Raw genomic sequence first — 18,846 nt, 5'->3', positions numbered from 1 at the left:
GGCTGCCATCAGCTGTTGCTCGCTATGGCAACCATCTCCATCATTCTGGTTGCCATGGCCACCCAGCCCCAAAATGACACACGCAGAGTTGGGGGGGTCCCCAGGCCCACGCGTGACCCCCCCGGCAGCAGGAGCCCACCCTGGGCGCTGTGCCTGAGGCCTGCCAAACTCATTGCACCTAAAACCGCTGGGGCAGAGGGGTTGGGGCTCCGGGAGAAGGGACTCGGGGGCACACAGAGCCCCCCCGGGCTCGGAGAGGGGCCTCGCGGCCGCGGGATTCCTCCCAGGTCACCGTCTGCCTCTGGGATGACTCAGGGGGGATTAGTGGGATTTGTCGGAGCGGGAACATCGCAGCCACGGGCCCGGCCTCGGCCATGTACGGCCGGTCCTGCCCGGGGGCACGGGGACGTGGGCGGGCACGGGGCCAGCTGGGGCCAAAAAGCAATGGGACCATGACCCCCCCCACCCCGCTGCGTCCAGCCCCCCCAGCATGGCTGCAGCCCCTGAGCTGAACCTGCCCGGCCCATCGCAACGGGGTGAAGGGAAGGGGGGATGCTGGGGTGGCGGGGGTGGAATGGACAGGATTGGGGCTGGAGGGGCCACACTGCGGGGGACGGGGGGGTTCCCAGCCGGAGCTTCTGCCCATGAAGCCCCTGTTTGCCCTCGGGCTCCCCTGCGACCCCGGGGCAGGGGGGGGGTGTGTGTGTTCTTGTTTTTCAGGGATGTAGAGACCCGGGATGGTGACACTGGGGGGGGTTGAGACCCAAAACGTTGAGATCTGGAATGTTGAGACCCAGAGTGTTGGAGCCCGGGGATGGGGAGCCCCAGGGGGCTGCGATCTGGGACTTCAGAGACCTGGGATGCAGGAGACCCAGGGTGCTGAGACCCGGGATGTGGGAGACACAGAGTTTTGTAGACCAGGCATGTCAGAGATCAGGATGGCGGACACAGGGGATGTAGGAGACCTGGGGTGTGTGGAGAATTGAGATTGAGACCCAGAAATTTGGAGACCTGGGATGACAGAGCCCCAGGATGTGGAAAACTGGGATGCTGAGCCTGTAATGTTGGACACCTGGGATGTGGAGACCAGAGATTTTGGAGGCCTGGGATGTGGAGACCAGAGATTCTGGAGACCTGGGATGTAAAGACCTGAGATGCTGGAGGCTGGGATGTGGGTAGCTGAGATGCAGGAGACGTGGGATACCCAGGATAGGCAGACTCGGGATGCGGACACCTGGGATGCTGAGCCCAGGTTGGGAAGAGCTGGGATGTGGAGCTGACCCGGGGCTGTTGAGCAGGGCTTGGTGGCCCTCCCGCTGGCCACGCTGGCCCCAGGGAGCCCCATCCTGATGCTCTGGTCCAGCCCTGCCTGAGCAGGGACCCGGTGCCCGCGGTGCGGTGCCCCCCTGGCGCGGCACAGCCACGGTGCTCCGGTGCCGCCGGGGGGTCCCGGGGGGACAGACACAGGTCACGGGGACGGGTTTTTTTCACCACTTTTAATTCCAGCTGATTCTATCGGTTCCTTCACATTTATTCAAGGCACGGTGACCGGGCGAGTACAAAATAGACGATAAAAAGGGGGCTGTGAGCGGGGGTGGGTGTGAGGACGCAGTGGGGGGGGGGCGTCAGCGGCTTCTCTTCTTCCTCTTCCTCCTCCTCGCTGCCGCCTACTTCTTGGCCGGCTCCTTGGCTTGGCTCTCGACGGTGACGGGGATGGTGATTTCGGCGGACTGGATGGCCGGCTTGGGCAGGGGGGCCTCCACCGTGAGCATGCCATCGGGGGACAGCGAGGACCGCACGGCCGTGGCCTCGACGCCGGGGGGGAGGCTGCGGGGGGGCAGGGGGAGAAGGGGGGAGCGTCAGGGCTGCGGCACCCACCTGCACCCCGGCGGGTGCCACGCTGTGCCCGGTGACTCACGCTCAGCCCCACATTGCTCCCGGTTTGGGGGAGAGGCATCCCCAGTTTGGGCGAGAGGCATCCCCAGTTTGGCCAGTGGGCACTGGAGGGGTGGGGTGGGGGGGGGTAGATGTCCCGAAAGACATCGGGGGGCTGCCGTCTCCCCTCGTCCCTGGTACTTACGTGTATTTTCGGGTGAAGCACCTGGAGATGAAGCCGTGTTCGTCCTGCTTCTCCTCGTGTTTGCCTGGAAGGGGAAAAAAAAACCCCAAAGCCCGGGCTGGTTGGAAGTGGCCGTGAACTGGGAAGGTCCCTGTGCCCGGGGTGCCCCCTCCCTTGTCCCAGCCCACCCGATCCCAGCATCGCCTGGCGCCGGAGAGGGGCTGATCCTGCCTCTCCTGGTTTTCTTTGCCTTAATATCAGCCTGGAGGAACCCGGGGGGGACCAGGGGCAGCGGGACCCGTCCGAGAGCATCCCCCAAATTCCAGGGGAGCAAAGTGCGGTGCCAGCAGCCGGCGGTGGCCAAGGGGACCCGCAGCCCTCGTTTCGGGTCACCAGCCTGAGGCTGCCCCCCGCATCCCGCCGGCTGGGAATTGCCCCCACCCCATGCGGACCCCCCCGCCTCACCGGGCACGAAGCACCCGCGGGCCTTGTGCCACGGGGTCTGGGCTTCGTCACGGCGTCCCTGGCTGAGCTGCCCAGGGCGCTGCAGGGCAGCGCGGGGGCTGCGGGGCTCAGGACGCCCCACTGTCACCCCCAAAGTCCCTCGACGGCTCACAGCCCTCCCCATGTCCGGGCTGGGAGAGCAGCGAGGGGTCAATATATGGGGCTGGGGGTTCTCTGCGCCCTGTGCAACGCCTGCAGCGTGAATGTACCCCGAGACTGAGCTCGTAATGCTGGGCCGTCCTCTTTGCCTTGGTTTCCCCCTTCCCTTTTTCCTCTCCTCTCCTCCTCCTCTCCTCTCCTTCTCCTCTCCTCCCTTCTTCTCCTTTCCTCTCCTTCCCTCCCCTCCATCTCCTTCTGCTCTTCCCTTGCTTCCCATCACTTATTCCACTCTCCTTTGCCTTTCCACCCCTTTTTCCCCCCCAGCAAACTCCGGGGGGCAGCTGCCCCAGCCCACCACCCACAGACCCCCCGTCCCCGTCACCCACCGGTGATCTCCACGATGTTATCCTTGGTCTTGACCACCAGCTCCTCGGGCGCGAAGTGGTTGACGTCCAAGGTGACCTTCCAGCTGTCGGCGGTCTGGCGGATCTCGGAGATGCCGCTGCTGAGCTGCCGGCTCAGCGCCTGCCCGTAGGGCGAGCCGGGGGCCGGCACCAGCGCGCTCTCCCGGGGCAGCAGGCGGAAATACCCCGGCCAGGTGCTGCCGCTCGGCCACTTGTACCAGTCCTCGGGGATGTGGGGCATCCCGAAGGACTGGTCGAAGAGGCGGCTGCCATGGTACCAGTCGCGGAAGGGGTCCCAGCTGGGGCTGCGCAGGAAGGTGAAGGGGACGCGGCGCTCGGCCATGGTGGACGGGGCTGCCGGGGGGGGTGGCCGCCGGCCACTTATGAAGAGGGCGGGTGGTTATTTTTAGCCGGGCGGCGCAGCTGGCTATTAATGGAAATTGCGGCAGGGCCCAGGGAAGGGACGAGAAACTTTGCCGGGGTTGGGGCGGCCGCACGCAGCCGCACTGGGGCCGGCGGCACGGGGATGGGGCTGGCAGCACCTCCATGTCGTGTTCTTCCCCCCCCCCAGCCGCCAGGGAAATGTCCATCTGCCTCTCGCCGCGGGAGGCTGGGCTGGTTGGGAGTGATGGATGGCCCTTGGAGCTGCTCCCGGCCTCACCCCCGCCTGCCTGCATTTCTCGCCCGTAAAACCATCCCAGGGATGCGGGACGGCGTGGGGAGGGGGCTGGGGCCGGGCCAGCGCCTCGGGGGGGGGGGCGGGAGGGGGGGATGAGTCAGTGGAGGAGCCCGTGCGTGGCCCCGTGCTGCTGCGTCACCTACCAGCCAGAAGCTTCTGGAGCCCCCCAGTTCCCCGGCACCTCTGTGGCCCCCGCGCTCGACACCGCGGTGGGGAACCCCCAGCAAAAAGTTGGGATGAAGCTGCCCCAGCCCCTGGGGGTGGGTGTCCCTGGGGCCCGTGGGGCTGATGGGGGCCAAGGGGACCAGTAGGGGTTGGTGGGGACAGGTAGGGGGTGATGGGGGCAATGGAGGCTGATGGGGGCCCGGGGGCTGATGGAGCTGGTGGGGTCAGGGGGGCCGGAGGGGGCAGCACCCTCTTGGGGCAGGGGAGGTGGCTCCTTCCCTTTGTCCTTTGCCCTCACGGCCAAACAAGTCCCTCCAGTGACGCCCTCCTGGCACCCGGGAATGGATTCCCATCTGGGGCCAGACTCCAGGGCCCCCGGTCCCAGGGAAGGGCTGTTTTCCCAGCCCATCGAGCCTGGCAGCCCCCGGGACCCCACCACTTCTGCCCCATCCCCCTCTGTCCCCCAGCCCTGGGGACTGGGACTGGCCAGTTTGGGGGGGACGGAGGCACGGTGGTGGGATGTGCCCCCGGGGCTGAGCTCTGGCTGCTTTGCTTTGAGGAAACGCGTGAGTGGAGCCAGGAGATGGGGGGGAGCTGAGACCTGAGCCACTCACTGCAGGGATGTGTGACCCTGGGGAGCCCTCCCCACGGGGCACAGGGCACAGAAGGGGACAGAGGGAGCAGGGGGGATGCTGCAACAGGGGATATGGGGGCCGGCCCCCACCGAACCCCTTTGTCTGGGGCAGAGCCCAGCGTTGTCTCTGCAATGGCGTGGGGGGAAAGGGCTGAAGGCAGCTGAGCCGTGCGGGGCTGGAGGCCGGGGCTGCATCCTGCTGGGGGGCTGGGGGAGACGCGGCGGGGGCCAAGGCGCTGCAGGGAGTGCGGAGGTGAGGGGATGGATGCGGGGAGGAGGGGAGGGATGTAGGCGGGGATGCAGGGGGATGGGAGGAATGCAGAGAAGGATGTAGGGAGGAATGGGAGGGATGCAGGGAGGGACGCAGAGAAGGATGCAGGGAGGGATGCAGGGAGGGATGCAGAGAAGGATGCAGGGAGGGATGCAGAGAAGGATGCAGGGAGGGAGGCAGGGAGGGAGGCAGGGAGGGAGGCAGAGAAGGATGGGAGGGATGGCGGGAGGGATGGTGGGAGGGACGGGAGGGATGCAGAGAAGGATGCAGGGAGGGATGCAGGCAGTGATGCAGGGAGGGATGGGAGGGATGCAGAGAGGGATGCAGAGAAGGATGCAGGGAGGGATGCAGGGAGGGATGCAGGCAGTGATGCAGGGAGGGATGGGAGGGATGGCGGGAGGGATGGTGGGAGGGACAGGAGGGATGCAGGGAGGGATGCAGGCAGTGATGCAGGGAGGGATGGGAGGGATGCAGGGGGGGATGGTGGGAGGGACGGGAGGGATGCAGAGAGGGATATAGAGAAGGATGCAGGGAGGGATGCGGGGAGGAATGGGAAGGATGCAGGGAGGGATGCTGGGAGGGAGGTGGGGAGGGACGCAGAGAAGGATGCAGGGAGGGATGATGGGAGGGATGCAGGGAGGGATACAGGGAAGGATACAGGGAGAGATGGGATGGATGGGAGGGTTGCAGGCAAATAGAAGGGACGCAGGGAAGGATGCAGGGAGGCGGGAGAGCTGCAGGAAGACGGGAAGGGTGCAAGGGGAGACCTCTGCCCCAGCAGCAGGGCCTCCTCAGAGGGTTTCCCCCCCCCCCAGGATGCTGGGGGGATCAGACACACAGCTGAGGCCGAGGAACCAGGGAAGAGCGATCCATGGGTGGCTGGAGACGCAAGGCAGGGGGGAGAGGAGGATAAATCCGCGGGGAGCTGGACAAGACCGAGCCTGCACGGAGGGAACAGGTTAACCCCACCGTGCTGCCCCCCTGTGAAGAAACCGCTCCATGCCCGGCCGAGTCATTTACAATATATACTGTATATTTTATTATAATTGAACCAGCTCACTGAATCTACAGCTGTACTCACAACCCAGAAAAAAAAAAGAAAAAAAAAAAAAAAAAGAGAGAGAGAGAGAAAGAGAGAGAGAGAGAGCGCACGCGCGAGAGGAAAATACTGAAATATTTCTACAGAGTATTTGTTCCAGTTAGCTCCCTCCGCGGCAGGAGACAGAGACTGTAAAAGAGGAAGACTGGAAATTTTCCCTGATGTGCTGGCTTGTCCGCGCCGGCGCTGCAGTCGAGTCTTGGGCTTTTGGGAGCCGTGGCCCCGGCGGGGGGGGGCTGCAGGGCTGGGGGCTGCGGCCACTGGCAAAATAACCACCCGCCAGTGGCTCGAATTGGGATGTTTTCAGGGGACAGCCCTCCCTCCCCCAGCAAGGTTTTGGGGCTCCCGCGGCCAGTCTGAGCTTCCCCGGGGGGCGATGGGGGGGACGGGGGCTGCGGGGTGGTGTCCATGGGCTGCTGCGGCAGCGGCCGGAGAGGGGTGGGATGGTTTTTGGAGTGCGTGGCTCAGGGTTTCGTAGGGATGCTGGGCACTCACGCCCTTCATCTCCCCGGGCTTGGGGGGAGCAGGGCCCTTTGCCTCCTCCTCCTGCCACGGTCACATCCAGAGCTGCCGCCCTGCCCGGGGCTGGCACATGGGGACAAGCTGAGCCACGAGGGTGTCCCCTCCTTACCTGTTCACCCCTTTTCTAGTGACTCTGCTTGTCCAGGCACCGCAGTGGGTGACCGGCGGCTTTGCCAGCGGAGCGGGGGGTGGGTGGGATACCCAGGGGCTGGCACCCGCCACGGCCCGGCTCCTGGAGACGTTTCTCCAAGGGCTGGTGGATCCTGGTTCCTCGACGTGCCGGGTTTGGGAGACAACCCTGGGGTGTCCCTCCGCTCACGTCCCTGCTCTCCCGGGACCTCCGGTTCATCAGGCCGCCGGCTAACGAGGCCGTCGCATTACCAGCCAAGCTGGAGACCAAAGGGTGTCCCCCCCCCCCTCCCCGCCACCAGTCCCAGCTGGCTGGAAACCAGCGTCAAGCGGGACTGCCAAAGCCCGGCTTTTCATCCGGGGGCAGCGGGTTAATCCGGGCAGCTGCTCTCCCACCCAGGGAGACTCATCCCCATCGTCCTGCTCCAGCCGCCCGGAAAACACGGGGCCAGCAAGGATTAAACACCAACAGCCCCGGGCCGGGCCGGGGGGGGTCGGGTCGGGTCAGGACTGTCCTCGGTGCCCATTGGGGGGGCTTTTTTTTTTTTTTTTTTTGGAAAATCAGCAAAGTCCCGCAAAAGTGGGGCTGCCGGCAAAGCCTGGGAGCCCCTTTCCTCTCTCTTTCTGTAATTAAGTTTAAAAAGCTGCCGCTCGGCCCCAGAACAGGAGGTGGCTGGGGGCTGCGAGCCCAAAGGTTGGAGGGGGCGGGGGGGGGGGGTAGGACATGCCGAAGCCGGAGGATGGATGGATGCAGCCCCCCGGGGCGGGTGGAAAATCCCCAGCCCAGCCCTCAGCCCAGCAGCTTCCTCCTCCTGGGGGTGACGGTTTGGTCCCCCCCCCCAAAACTGGGTGGGATGGACGGGTGCCAGGGACGAGCCGGGACGAGCAGCATTAACCCGCAGAGGTGTCGCCCCCCGCCCCGGCCCTGGGCATCCCCGCTCAGGAGGAGATTTGTGGGGCGCCGCTGGGCGCCAGGTTTTGTTCATCCATGGCTCAGCCTGTGCTTGGGCCTTGGTGGGGCGGGGGGGGGACGACCAAAATGGTTCACGGTGCCCCTGTCCCCCAGGACACCATGGGGACGCCGTGACTCCCCTGCCGGGGGAAAGCCGGGGCTCACGGCTGACTGGGATCACACTTTCCAGCCTGGCCTGGGCTGAAGATGCCCCCTCCTGCCCCAAACCCCCCCCCGCCTCCCCCAAGGATACACTTGTGCTAAAAAAGTCAAACCAACCCAAAAAAGCACAGGGGAGGCTCCTGGGGGGGTCCCCAGCCGCCCCCACCCGCTCACCCCAAGGTCTCTGCTGAGCAATTTGTTCCCTCGCTCCGCGCTCGCCCGCCCCATCCCACCCCACCCCGCTGCTCCCAGAAATAAGAAGAATCCTCCCCCTTACCCCATCCCGACCCCCAAAACGGTGGCGGGGGGAGGGGGGGGGGGGGGAGCGGAATCACCCCCTCCTAGGGCGATGCAAGGACCCATTTGAGTTTTTGGCCCCCGCTTTCCCCCGCCGCCAGGTCCATCCTTAGCAGGTCCCGGCTGTTTTCCACCTCCCCGTCCCTCCTGGGGGTGCAGGTGGCACCTGGGTTTGGGGGGGGATCAGAAGCCGGCGCTCTCCGAGCTGCTGCGGCTGTTGTAGCTGGGGCTGCGGCTGGGGCTGCGGGAGCGGCTGGGGGGGCTGCGAGTCCGGCTGCGGCTGCGGCTGGTGCTGTAGCTGTCGTAGCTGCGGCTGCGGCTGCGGCTGTAGGAGTAGGTGCTCAGCGAGCTGGAGGACGAGGGGCTGGGGCGGTAGTAGGGGATGGGACGCTTGCGAGCGCTGCAAACGGAAAAGGGAAACTGAGTCAGGCCCCCCGCCCCCGGCGGGAGCTCAGGGAGAGGGGTGGGGGGGGTGGGTCCGGTACTGGCTCCCCAAGACGGCCGAGCATCCCTGGCAGGGATGCGGGGCGTCACCCTGGTAGGGATGCGGGGCGTCGGGATGCGGGGTGTCATCCCTGACCGGCTGCAGGGTGTCAGGATGCAGCCGCTCAGCATCACCACCCCCCGCCACCTCGCCTCCATCCCCTTCCTCCTCCACACACCCCCCACCCCCCCCCCCCACGCCCCCCCCCGGGGTGTTAGTCCTGGATTAGGCAGCGGCGAGGGCAGAAAGTGAGCAGGTTAATGTGGCTTTTGTGTTTCCCAGACACCAAAGATTGAAAGCTGCTGAAAAAGAGACGTTCAGGATTAGCGGGAGGCGAGCTGCGGCCCGCCGGCGCCTGAGGATGAGGAGGGACGTGGGGAGCACAGGGACGTGGGGACGGAGGGGGACACGGGGGACATCTGGAGCCGGTGCAGGAGCCGGCCCCTTGCGCCCTTCTGCCGGCCCGGTGTTAGTGGGACTGAAGAGAGACAGAGGCACGGCCCGGAGGCAACACAGAGGGGTCCGGGAGGAAGAAGAGGAGGAGGAAGGGGGAAGGTTACCCTGGGAGCCAGGCTGGCGGCGATGCTCTCCGAGAGGGACCTTGGGATGAAATGGAAAAGGAGAAGTTGGCATCACTGAGGCAGGACCACGCGGTGCCGGATACAGGGGTGGCAGAGGGTGACGGGGACCGGGGAGAGGGCAGGAGGGCAAGGAAAAGCCCTGGGGCTTCTGTCTGGGCTACGGGGCAGGCGAGGGCGGCTGGGGGTGTTCCCCTGGCTGCCCCCTCCCCACAGCGTCCTCTAAGCCTGGCAGAAACGGCTCTGCTCCTCCTGCACCCCCAGCAGAGCTGTGTCTGCCGTCGCCATCCATCCCAGGGATGGGTGACAGGGATCGGGGGGACAGCCCCGGCAGGGCCCATGGGTTGTGTCCTCCAGCCGAGCCCTGCCACCTTCCTGGGGACATCCTGGCAAAACGCAGCTCGGGGATGGAGCAGGAGGGATGCGAAATTAGCCAGTGCTACCCAGGCTGGAAAACCTTCCTCGGGGCTGGGAGCCATTTTCCCAGCCCATATTCTTTCCAGGGCATCCATCGGGGAGGGCTGCAGGGAGCTCCGACCCCCCGGCTGAGCAGTACTTCTCTTGTCCTCCCTCCCTACAACTCCAGACCCCCACACACAGCGAGCTGGAGCTGATTTCTGAAAATCCATCCCCTCCGCCCCACGGCCCCGATCTCCCGGCTGATAGCAGGAGAGACAAATAGGTCAGGAACGAGGTAATCTCAGCTTGCCACCGGTACCGCTGCCAGCGCTGCATGCTAACGAGGTACTATATATGCACACAGGGTTTCGTCTGGCACTAAATATTGCCTGCCTTACAGCCCGAGATCCTGAGTCAATAGGATCTCAAGGAGGAGCAACCGGCTTTTGGAGGGCAGGGGAGAGGCACGCTTGCGGCTGTACGTCTTGCTGGAATGTGCGCACACAGATTAAAATGAATTCCTATTTTCATGCCTTGAAATGGGATGAGATCAGATGGTTGTAATATTGGAGGCAGTCAGGTTATCCGTCTGTCTGGGCCAGCTGATTCGCCCAGCTGGTCATCCTCAAGGTTATCTATCCATCCACAGAGCTGCTCATCCATTTGGCCATCCATTCATCCGTACATCCATCTGTAGGTCTGTCCGTCCGTCCGTCCGTCCATCCGTCCATCCATCCATCCATCCATCCGTCCATCCATCCATCTGTCCATCCATCCATTCATCTATCTGTCCATCCGTCCATCCAGCCATCCAGCCATCCAGCCATCCATTCATCAGTCTGTCCATCCATCTGTTCATCCATCCACCCACCCACCCATCCACCCATCCATCCAACCTTCCATCCGTCCATCCATCCATCCATCCATCCATCCATCCATCCATCCATCCATCCATCCATCCACCCACCCATCCATCCAACCTTCCATCCATCTGTCTGTCCGTCCATCTGTCCGTCCATCCATCCATCCGTCCATCCATCCATCTGTCCATCCATCCATCCACCCACCCATCCACCCATCCATCCACCCATCCATCCAACCTTCCATCCGTCTGTCTGTCCATCCGTCCATCCGTCCATCCATCCATCCATCCAACCTTCCATCCATCCATCCATCCATCCATCCATCCACCCACCCATCCAACCTTCCATTCATCCAGCAGCCACGACAGAGGCTTCGCCACGTGTCAGGACCCACCTCGTGATCCTCCTGGGCTCCATGAAGCTGGGGGAGTCACGTCTCCTCTTCCTGATGGGGGAGTAGCTCCTGGAGCGGCGCCGGGCGCGGGCGGGATCGGGGTCACCATGGCGTGTTCGGGGCTCATTGTCCTTCTCTCTACACCCCAAGGAGGAGGAGGAGGGTCAGGGGTGCGGGCTGGGGTCCCGGGTGGGACGCAGGGACAGGCCATGCACAGCAGCTCCCCACGGAGGTGACACCCCGACCTGGGGCTGGCGCTTCCAGTGCCAGCAGGGTCAGCAATGACCTGCAACCCCCTCCCCGCGCCCCAGGGGAGCCGGGACCACCCTGAGCCATGGATGCTCTCTGAGCCCATTGCTGGTACTGGTGCCCCCCATGCCGAAGTGCCCCTGGGTGCTGACCTGCTGGCGGGTTTTTTCGGCGAGGGCGAGCGGGAGCGGCTGCGTCCTGCTCTCTTCTCCCGGGAGCGGGAGCGGGATTTGGAAAGGGAGCCGCTGGAGCTCCAGGAGCTGCTGCGCTGGCCGGGGCTGGGCGACGGGCTCTTCCTCCGCTCCGAGGCGTGCCGGGAGTGCTTGGCCGACGACTCCGAGCTGCTGTTGGGCCGGCCCCGGTGGTGCCTCTCCTTCACCCTGCGAAGGCAGACCCCAGCACCTCCTCGCATCTCGCCCGCCGTGGCCAGCAGGGTGTCCCCAGGGGACCCCAGGTTGCCACGGGGGAGCAGCGGACACACCTACACGACTCCAATTTTTGGCTGGGCTGCATCCCTGATTCTAAAGCATGGGGTGCGTGCCCGCTTGGGATCCTGCATCCCGTAATCCCACGCAGGCACTGCCCTTCGCGCTGGGATAATCCCTTGCAGGGATGACCCTTCCTACAGTGTGCTGGCACTGACCCACTGTGGCTCTTCCTTCTCCCCATCCCCATCCATCTTTGTCCCCAACCTCATCCCTACCCTTGTCCCCAACCCCATCCCTGTCCCCAACCCCATCCCTGTCCCCAAGCCCACCCCTATCTCTGCCTCGAACCCCATTCCCATCCCTGTCCCCAACCCCGTCCCTATCTCCATCATCATCTTTGTCCCCATCTTTGTCCCCAACCCCGTTCCCATCCCTGTCCCCAACCCCATCCTCATCCCCAACCCCATCTTTGTCCCCAACCCCATCCCTATCGCTGTCCCAAGCCCCTTCCCCATCCCTGTCCCCATCCCTTCGTCATCCCTGTCCCCAGCCTGGCCCCCAGAGGTTTGCCTGGATGGAACCGGGGTCCCCAAATTTTGGTGACCCCCAAATATCAGAGACCAGCTCCCACGTCCTGGCAGGGACGGCATGACCCCGTCCTGGGGACCCCCTTACTTCTTGGCGTGGGCGCCGTGGTTCCTGTCGGGGCCGAGCGGCGGGTGGTAGGGGTGGGAGCCCGCCGAGCCCTCCGAGTCGCTGCTGTAGCCAGGGGGGCTGAGGGGCGGTGGCGGGGGCTCCCGGGGGGCCGGTGGCCGTCCCTTGCTCTGGCCACGGTGACGAGGTGGCGGCGAGGAGCTGCGGGAGCGATGCCGGTGGCCGTGCTTGCCCCGCTCCGGCGTGGGCGACCGGGGGCTGCGGGCACCATGTCGGCCCCCCCGGGTGCGGGGGGACGGAGGGTCCGTCCTGCCGTGAGCCCACGGAGAGGGGGACGCCGAGGCCGGCCTCTGGCAAGGGGGGAGAGAGAGAAAGAGAGAGAAGGGGGGGGAAAGGTTGGGGTGGGGGGGGGAGAAAAGAAGAAAGAAGGAGAAAGGGGATTTTAACGGGGGGCACCGGGCCGGGGGCGCGGTTCACAACGTCAACGCACATCGCATAAGGCAGGCTACACAGACGCTACCCTGCACCTTCCTCTCGCCCTCCACAACGTGGGTCATGCAAACCTCCGCATGCAAAAAAACGCCAAAAAAAAAACCAATATATAATTCGAATAAAATTTTTGAAATTAAACAAAAACCAAAGACAAAAAAAAAAAAACAACAAAAAACCCAAAAAAAAACAAACCCAAAGGAAGGGGTGGGATAGGAGCCAAACTAAACCAAAAAAATGAATCCAAGAAAACCCCCAAGTCGTCGGGGAGGGAGAAACAACCCCCCCCGCCCAAAAAAAAAAAAACAAAAAAACCAACACCTGGAGCGGGGATAAAGCAAAACCCCGGCGCCCCCCCATCCCAACCAAGAAAAGGGAAGGGAAAAGGCAGGGGGTAAAACCCAAATGAAGGGAGAAAAATATGGGGATAAAATAAAAGATGAGAGGAGGGAAGGGAAGGGAAGGGGGGGGAGAGTAAATCAGCCTGAGCCGAGGGGAAGGGGTCGAACCGAAGAGGGCTGGAGGTGATGGGGGGGTCTGCTCACACAGAGGCATGCACATATATAGAGAGATATATGTTCAGATATGCGTAGTTTTTATAGCTAGGACGGCTTTCGGCTTAAAACAAATCGAGAAACGAGGAGGACGGCACAGAACCACAACGGAGGGCAAGGCCGGGGAGGGGAGGGGAGGGGAGGGGGGAGCCAGGGGCGAGAAGGCGATAAAGAAACCAAAAAAAAAAAAAAAAAAAAAAAGAAAGAAGAAAAAAAAAAAAAACAAACCATCATCCGAATCAAATCAAATTTAAACCGAAACGAAAACCAAACGAAAAAAACTAAACAAACTAAAACCAAAAAAAGCAGGACTTCACACATGTCCTCGTTACTGAGATAAACGAATGTCTCTGAGCTCTTCCTGGGACACGCATTGAGCTGCGACTCTGCAGGGAACTGCTAAGTCCTCATCAGCACTCAACACAGACTTTGCTTTCTGCTTCCTTTTTTTTTTTTTTTTTTTTTTCCATTATATGCTTTTTTTTTTTTTTTTTTTAAGTCCCTCTTGGTTAACATCCACTTACCAAAAAAGTGGCATTTCCTCCTTTAGTAGGTAAGGTATGAAGAGAAGGGAAAAGCGGGGCAATATAAGTGCATCATTAGATTCACAAAAATGCAAGAGAGAAAGAAAAAGAGCGAGAGGAGGAGGAGAGACAGAGACAGAGAGCCAGAGAGAGGAGAAATAAAACAAACCAACTCACTTCTCCTACGGGGAAGGAAGGGGGGATGAAACCCTGGGCCACCGCCGCGGCCAAGCCCCCGTGCCGGGCTCTTGCTGAGAGCTGGGGGGGGTGGATTTTGCCTGGCCCCGGGGGTGCTCATCCAGCAGATCCCAAATATCTTGAGCTCCTCCGAGCTGCGGCCGCTGCCTGGGTGTTGGGGTGGTTTTTTTTTCCCCTCCCATCTGTGCAAAAACCGCTAGACCAAAAAAGATGGGGGGAAACGGCTCCTGCATCGGCGGCCCCCGCTGAGCCGGCAGACCCCGGCTTGTCGGGGTTGGGGGGGGGGCGGGTTTGGGGGGGTCTCCTTCTCCCGACCGCAGCCGGGTGCGGGGTCTCTGAGTATCCCTGGAGGGGTAAATCCTGCGCGGGGCGGCGCTGAGCCCGGCCGAGGGCATCTGGCGGGACGCCGGGGTGTTGGGGTGGTGGCACCGGGACTAAGCTGGGGGCCGGCGACCCCGGTAGCCCACCGGTCCCTTGCCCCAAACACGCCCCATCGGTTAATCCTGGAGGACGAAGTTCTCCCTGCCCACCCCACCACCTCCTAAACGCCGCTTTTCTGCCCCAAAAGAGGCGCCGGGGTGGGAGCCTGAGGACCACCAGGAAGATGCTGCAAAAGGGACACAAAGCCACCGTGTCCCCGAGCGTCCCCAGGCGGGGGGGGGGGGTCGCAAAAACTGCTCCACACCCCGCTGGTGGCACGTCCCCGGTCCCCTCCTTGTCCCCAGGGATGAGCCAACCCCTCCGGCCGCACGCCGGCCTGCTGGAGCCACAACCGATTTTGGGGTGTTTTTTTTAACAATTTGCTGCTGTTGCCATGGCTCCAGCGAGGGGGGAGGCCGGTGGCAGTGGCCAGCTCTGCCCATGGCACAAGCGCCGGGGGACACGGACCCCTCCAAGGGGACGCAGAATCCCTGGAAGGGGGGGGTTCAGCTGAGCCAACGTCCAGGCAGGGAAAAATAAAAGCAGAGAAGATGAAGATGAAGAAGAGGAAGAAGAAGAGAGAAAGAGAGGGGGGGTTCCTCTTTCCCAGGGTGGCAGGTTGGTGCCGACTGGCCACGCCGCGGGCTCGGGATGCGGGATGTGGGATACGGGATTCCCACCCAACCCCTGGGGCTGGGGGTGGGGGCGGAGGGGTCTCCTGCCCAGGCGTGCAGGAAAGCAACAAAAGGAAAAGCATCCCAAATAAATCCAAATGGGCAACATCCCGGCCCAAAAGGGAAAACACCCTGGGGGGTTGCGGGGATGGGACGGCCAGAGCTGGGACACCGTCCCCTGCCCCTCGGAGACCGTGGTGCCCCGGAGCTGCCTCTCCCCAGGCAGGAAGATTTCAACCTTTCCCCGTCGCAGCCCCCCAGTATTTTCCCTGGATTGGGCTTTCTTTTTCCCATCGTGGCCCGAGGAGGGGCTAAACCTGCACTTCTCCCCCAATTTCTCATTCCTTGCCCCATCCATCCACCCCGAAACGCTCCCTGTGCCTCGGGTCTGCTGCTCCCCCCCACCATGAGCTCTGGCCGCTGCCCCTATTTCTTGCTAATTATCTTCTCCTTCGTTACCCGGCCCCTAACGGGGGACTGAAAGGGAGCAGCCGTGCTCGGCCCCTGGATGGAAACGAACACAAAGTCGGAGGGCGGAAAGACACAGAAATGCATTCTACCGACGGCACGAGGAGACGGGGGAGAGAAAAGGGGGGAAGAAAGAAAAAAATATTACGTGGACAGGGCAAAAAAAATAGAAATAAAGAACGTAAGAGAAGAGCATGGCTTTGCAGCTAACTGGGGAAAACCATACAAGTAAAAAAAAATAATAATAATAAAAAAATATATATATATAAATAGCCACCAAAAAGAGACAAAATGAAAAAGAGACAGAGAAGAAGAGCGAGAAAGAAAGAGAAAGAAAGTCAGAAAGAAAGAGAAAATAACATTAAGTCAAGCTACGGTGCTTTTCAACAGGCTCATCTGCAGAAGTGAACGTGCAGAGGTGGACAAAATACCTACCTTCGCAATTGGCAGTGACAGGAATGCGATAATAAAAAAAAGAAAACAATAATCTCCACATTTGGAGGGCAGAATGGGAAAAAGACAAGGACTCTTTAGTACGGCGATCCAGACCCCTCGGCTAATCCCGTTTGCTTTGCTTAGATTTTTAATTTCTTTTTAAAATTATTTTAAAAATTGGTCTCGTTAGCTTTTTTTTTTTTTTTTTAAATTTTTCTTTCTTTTTTTTTAATGGAAAAGTTGTGGCCGGTGGCCAAGTTGTGGCCGCGGGGCGGGGGGGGGGAATTTGCTGGCTGGTGCCTGTAAAACCCGGCTGCGTTTTTCGGTCTTAAAAAGTCGCTCTATAACATGGCAAAATCCCGGATAACATGCAGGGAAGGCGATGGATGGAGGTGGGACACGGTGAGGGCTGTCGGGGTGCGTTACCCCAAAGAAAACCGGAGAGAAAGAGGGGCCAGAGGGTGCGTGTGGGCGAGGAGGAGGAGGAGAGACGCGGGAGGAAGGCTGGGGAAGGCAGCAGGGATGGATGGAGACGGGACCGGGTATTTAAAAGGGAAGGCAACACCACGCAGCGCCCCGGGGCCCTCCTGGTGGTTCTGGGGGTGCTGGGGGGGGTCACGGCTCACCCGGGGGACGGGCTGAGTCCGGAGTTTTGGGGGGGGGTCTGCAGGAGGCTGGGGAGGAGGGTGCCGGGTACCAGGGATGCTCAGCATCCATCATGCCGGGATGCAGGACGCGTTCGCCCGGGTACGGGGTGCTCGGCTTTTGGAGGGGGGGAGGAGGTGGGGGGCAGGTGACCCAGCACCCACGGGCCTCAGCCTGCAGCTGTGGAGGAAAAGCACCCCCACAACGGCAGGAGGCAGCCGCTAGCCCGGGCGCCGAGGCAGTAGCCAATTCAAGGAGGCAACGGGCCATTCGCCCCGCGATATCGAAGCGAGCCCGCGCGACCTTTGGGGTGTAGAGCTGCTCGGTTCTCTTCCCTTTTAAATTCCTTGTTCAAAATATAGAAAATATGGAAATACAACGTTCAGCGGTCGTAAATATTTAGGAAACACATCTGCCTTTTTTTTTTTTTTTTTTTTTGTTTTCTTCTCCACATTAACACACACAAAAGCAAAAAATTCTAGAACAACACGACGACGACGGGGAGGGGGGGAAAAATATGAGAGATATATATTGTTTTGCATTTCTGTACATCACAAGGGAAAAGAAAAGAAATCATGAGAAAGGAAACTAAAACAAGGGGTGGGGGAAAAAAAAAAAAGCACGTTTCATTGCCCTTCCCTCCCCCTCGTCCCTGCTTCTGCTGAGCAAGAAATGGAAGTGTATATTACCGTTTGGGTTTTTTTCAAATGGGAGGCTAAAGAAAAACACAGATGGGATTAAAAAGAAAAAAAAAAAAAAATAGAAACCAGAGAGAGAAAGAAAAGAGAGAGAGAGAGAGAGAGAAAAAGAGAGAGAAAGTTGTCGGAGAAAAGTCCCGCTGGTGCCGGGGAGCCGAGGGGGCTCGGCGGCCTGGGCGATGCTGGGGGGGGTGGGCGGGGGGGTGGGAAAGGGGGGGGGGTGGCGAGCCGGGCGCCTGGGTGGGTGACAGGCGGCTCCTCGGCACCCGAAACCCCCCCGCACCGTGCCCCAGCTGAGAGCACAGGAAAGAAGAAAGCAGAGAGGTGCCCCGAGAGGTGGGCAGGGTGCTGGGGGGCGCTGGGCTGGGGTGGGAGAAGGGGGTGGGAATATGGAGGGGGGGGGGGGGAGGGGGGGCTCCTGGCCCAGTTTTCTGGGGTGCCCCCAGCCCCGCCGGTGTTGGGGTGTCGGTGTTGGGTGCCGCCAGCCCGGGAGCATCCCTGCAGCGCCTCGCCTGTGGGAATAAAGCCCCCCAGGGCGAGCGGGGACGTGTGTGCCCCCCCGTTATTGGGGTCCCCCCGGCACGTTGCCTCGGCTCAGCCCTGCCTCCAGCCCCCTGCTAGCCGAAGCGGGCTCCTCGCCACCCCGGCACTGGTTAAACCGGGATTGGTCTCGCTGGGTTAGGGCTTTGCCCCGTTCAGTGTGGGAGCAGCCCCCCAGGACCCCCAGCGTGCCAAGGAAGGGCTGGGGACACTTGGCCCCAACGTCACCCGTCACGGGGGACCCTGAGTTCCTAAAGTCTGAGCACCCAGCACCAAACCCCCTCCAAACCCCACCCTGGCCAAACCCCGGTCCCCAAACGTGCTGGGGTCCTGAGCACCGGTGTTGGCACCTTGGTGCTGGGGAGGGTTGGGGCTGGCGGGGAAACGAGAATTTTCCAGCTTTACCCATTTTTTTTTTAACTCTCTGGGCTCAATCCTCTCCCAGGGAGGTGCTGAGCCCGGTGGTGCCCCTGGCAGGCGACGCTGGCCTGCCAAGCCGTCATCCCTGGGGTGGGAGGTGACATCTGCAGAGCGACGTGTGGCTTTTTGGGGGGGGGATGACCTGTTGGCTGCCCCGATACCTGCCCCGAGGTGATGGGCTGGCTCCCCCAGGGAGAGCGGGCACCCAGGTGATGGGTGCTGGGGGGGTGCACCCCGCTTCTCCCCCGGTGTGCCCCGGCTGGGCGAGGCGGGGAGCCGAGCGAGGGGGGGAAGGAAGGGAGAGGAGAGCCGGGGTTGGGGTGCGTGGGGGGGAAATCCTGCGGAGGGAGGAGAAGAGGGAAGCGAACGGTGATCCAAGAAAAGCCTACGTACATCCGAGGGCTCCGGGAGCGGGGCGCCGTGGCTGTGGCGGCCGTTCTGGGCGCTGCCCTTGTGCCCGTTGGTGTGCGGCGAGGCCGAGCGGCGCGGCGAGGGGGAGGACGGGCTGCGGCTGGAGCGGGCGCTGCTGCCCTTGGGGACATCCTGCCGGCGCTTGGGGCTTAGCCTGCGGGGCACCGTACCGTGAGAGACGCCGGCATCCCCCCTGCCCCGAGCCCGGCACCGCATCACCCTTCGCGGCCGCAAACCCGGGCTGAGATGGCGGGGCAGGTTTTGCCGATGCAAGAAACGGGGTGAAAATTGGCATTTTCTGCTTTCTCTGGTTGAATATTGAAAGCCTGGCCAGGCGCCATGTTC

At 62.1% G+C, this 18,846-nt stretch overlaps 2 protein-coding genes across 2 annotated transcripts in view; both read right to left on the bottom strand.

Moving 5' to 3' along the window:
- Nucleotides 1-1,486: 1,486 nt before the first annotated feature.
- Nucleotides 1,487-3,447, bottom strand: HSPB1 (heat shock protein family B (small) member 1). The gene is made up of 3 exons (XM_063341319.1): nucleotides 3,049-3,447; nucleotides 2,081-2,144; nucleotides 1,487-1,827 (listed from the first exon to the last, which is right to left on the bottom strand). Exons 1-3 carry the CDS (start codon nucleotides 3,407-3,409, stop codon nucleotides 1,668-1,670), a joined length of 585 nt encoding a protein of 194 aa, XP_063197389.1. The 5' UTR covers nucleotides 3,410-3,447; the 3' UTR covers nucleotides 1,487-1,667.
- Nucleotides 3,448-5,827: 2,380 nt separating this feature from the next.
- Nucleotides 5,828-18,846, bottom strand: part of SRRM3 (serine/arginine repetitive matrix 3) — a 31,646-nt gene continuing 18,627 nt past the window's right edge. Inside the window, exons 11-15 of the mRNA XM_063341849.1 lie at nucleotides 18,484-18,655; nucleotides 12,047-12,375; nucleotides 11,096-11,323; nucleotides 10,695-10,832; nucleotides 5,828-8,376 (exon numbers count right to left, since the gene is read on the bottom strand). Coding sequence (XP_063197919.1) covers nucleotides 8,160-8,376; nucleotides 10,695-10,832; nucleotides 11,096-11,323; nucleotides 12,047-12,375; nucleotides 18,484-18,655 — 1,084 coding nt within the window. The 3' untranslated portion in view covers nucleotides 5,828-8,159. The remainder of the gene's footprint in view (nucleotides 8,377-10,694; nucleotides 10,833-11,095; nucleotides 11,324-12,046; nucleotides 12,376-18,483; nucleotides 18,656-18,846) is intronic.

This window comes from Chroicocephalus ridibundus, chromosome 7 (assembly GCF_963924245.1).
Source record: "Chroicocephalus ridibundus chromosome 7, bChrRid1.1, whole genome shotgun sequence".
In the NCBI taxonomy this organism is placed as follows: Eukaryota; Metazoa; Chordata; class Aves; order Charadriiformes; family Laridae; genus Chroicocephalus; species Chroicocephalus ridibundus.
The sequence above is the reverse complement of the archived record's forward strand: the minus strand, read 5'-3'. Positions and strand labels throughout refer to the sequence as shown.

Coding starts and splice junctions, on each gene's coding strand:
- HSPB1 (XM_063341319.1), bottom strand. CDS start 3,409: ATGGCCGAGCGCCGCGTCCCCTTCACCTTCCTGCGCAGCCCCAGCTGG. Junction 2,145..3,048: donor TAACATCGTGGAGATCACCG/GTGGGTGACGGG, acceptor TTCCCCTTCCAG/GCAAACACGAGGAGAAGCAG. Junction 1,828..2,080: donor TGCTTCACCCGAAAATACAC/GTAAGTACCAGG, acceptor GCCCCCCCGCAG/CCTCCCCCCCGGCGTCGAGG.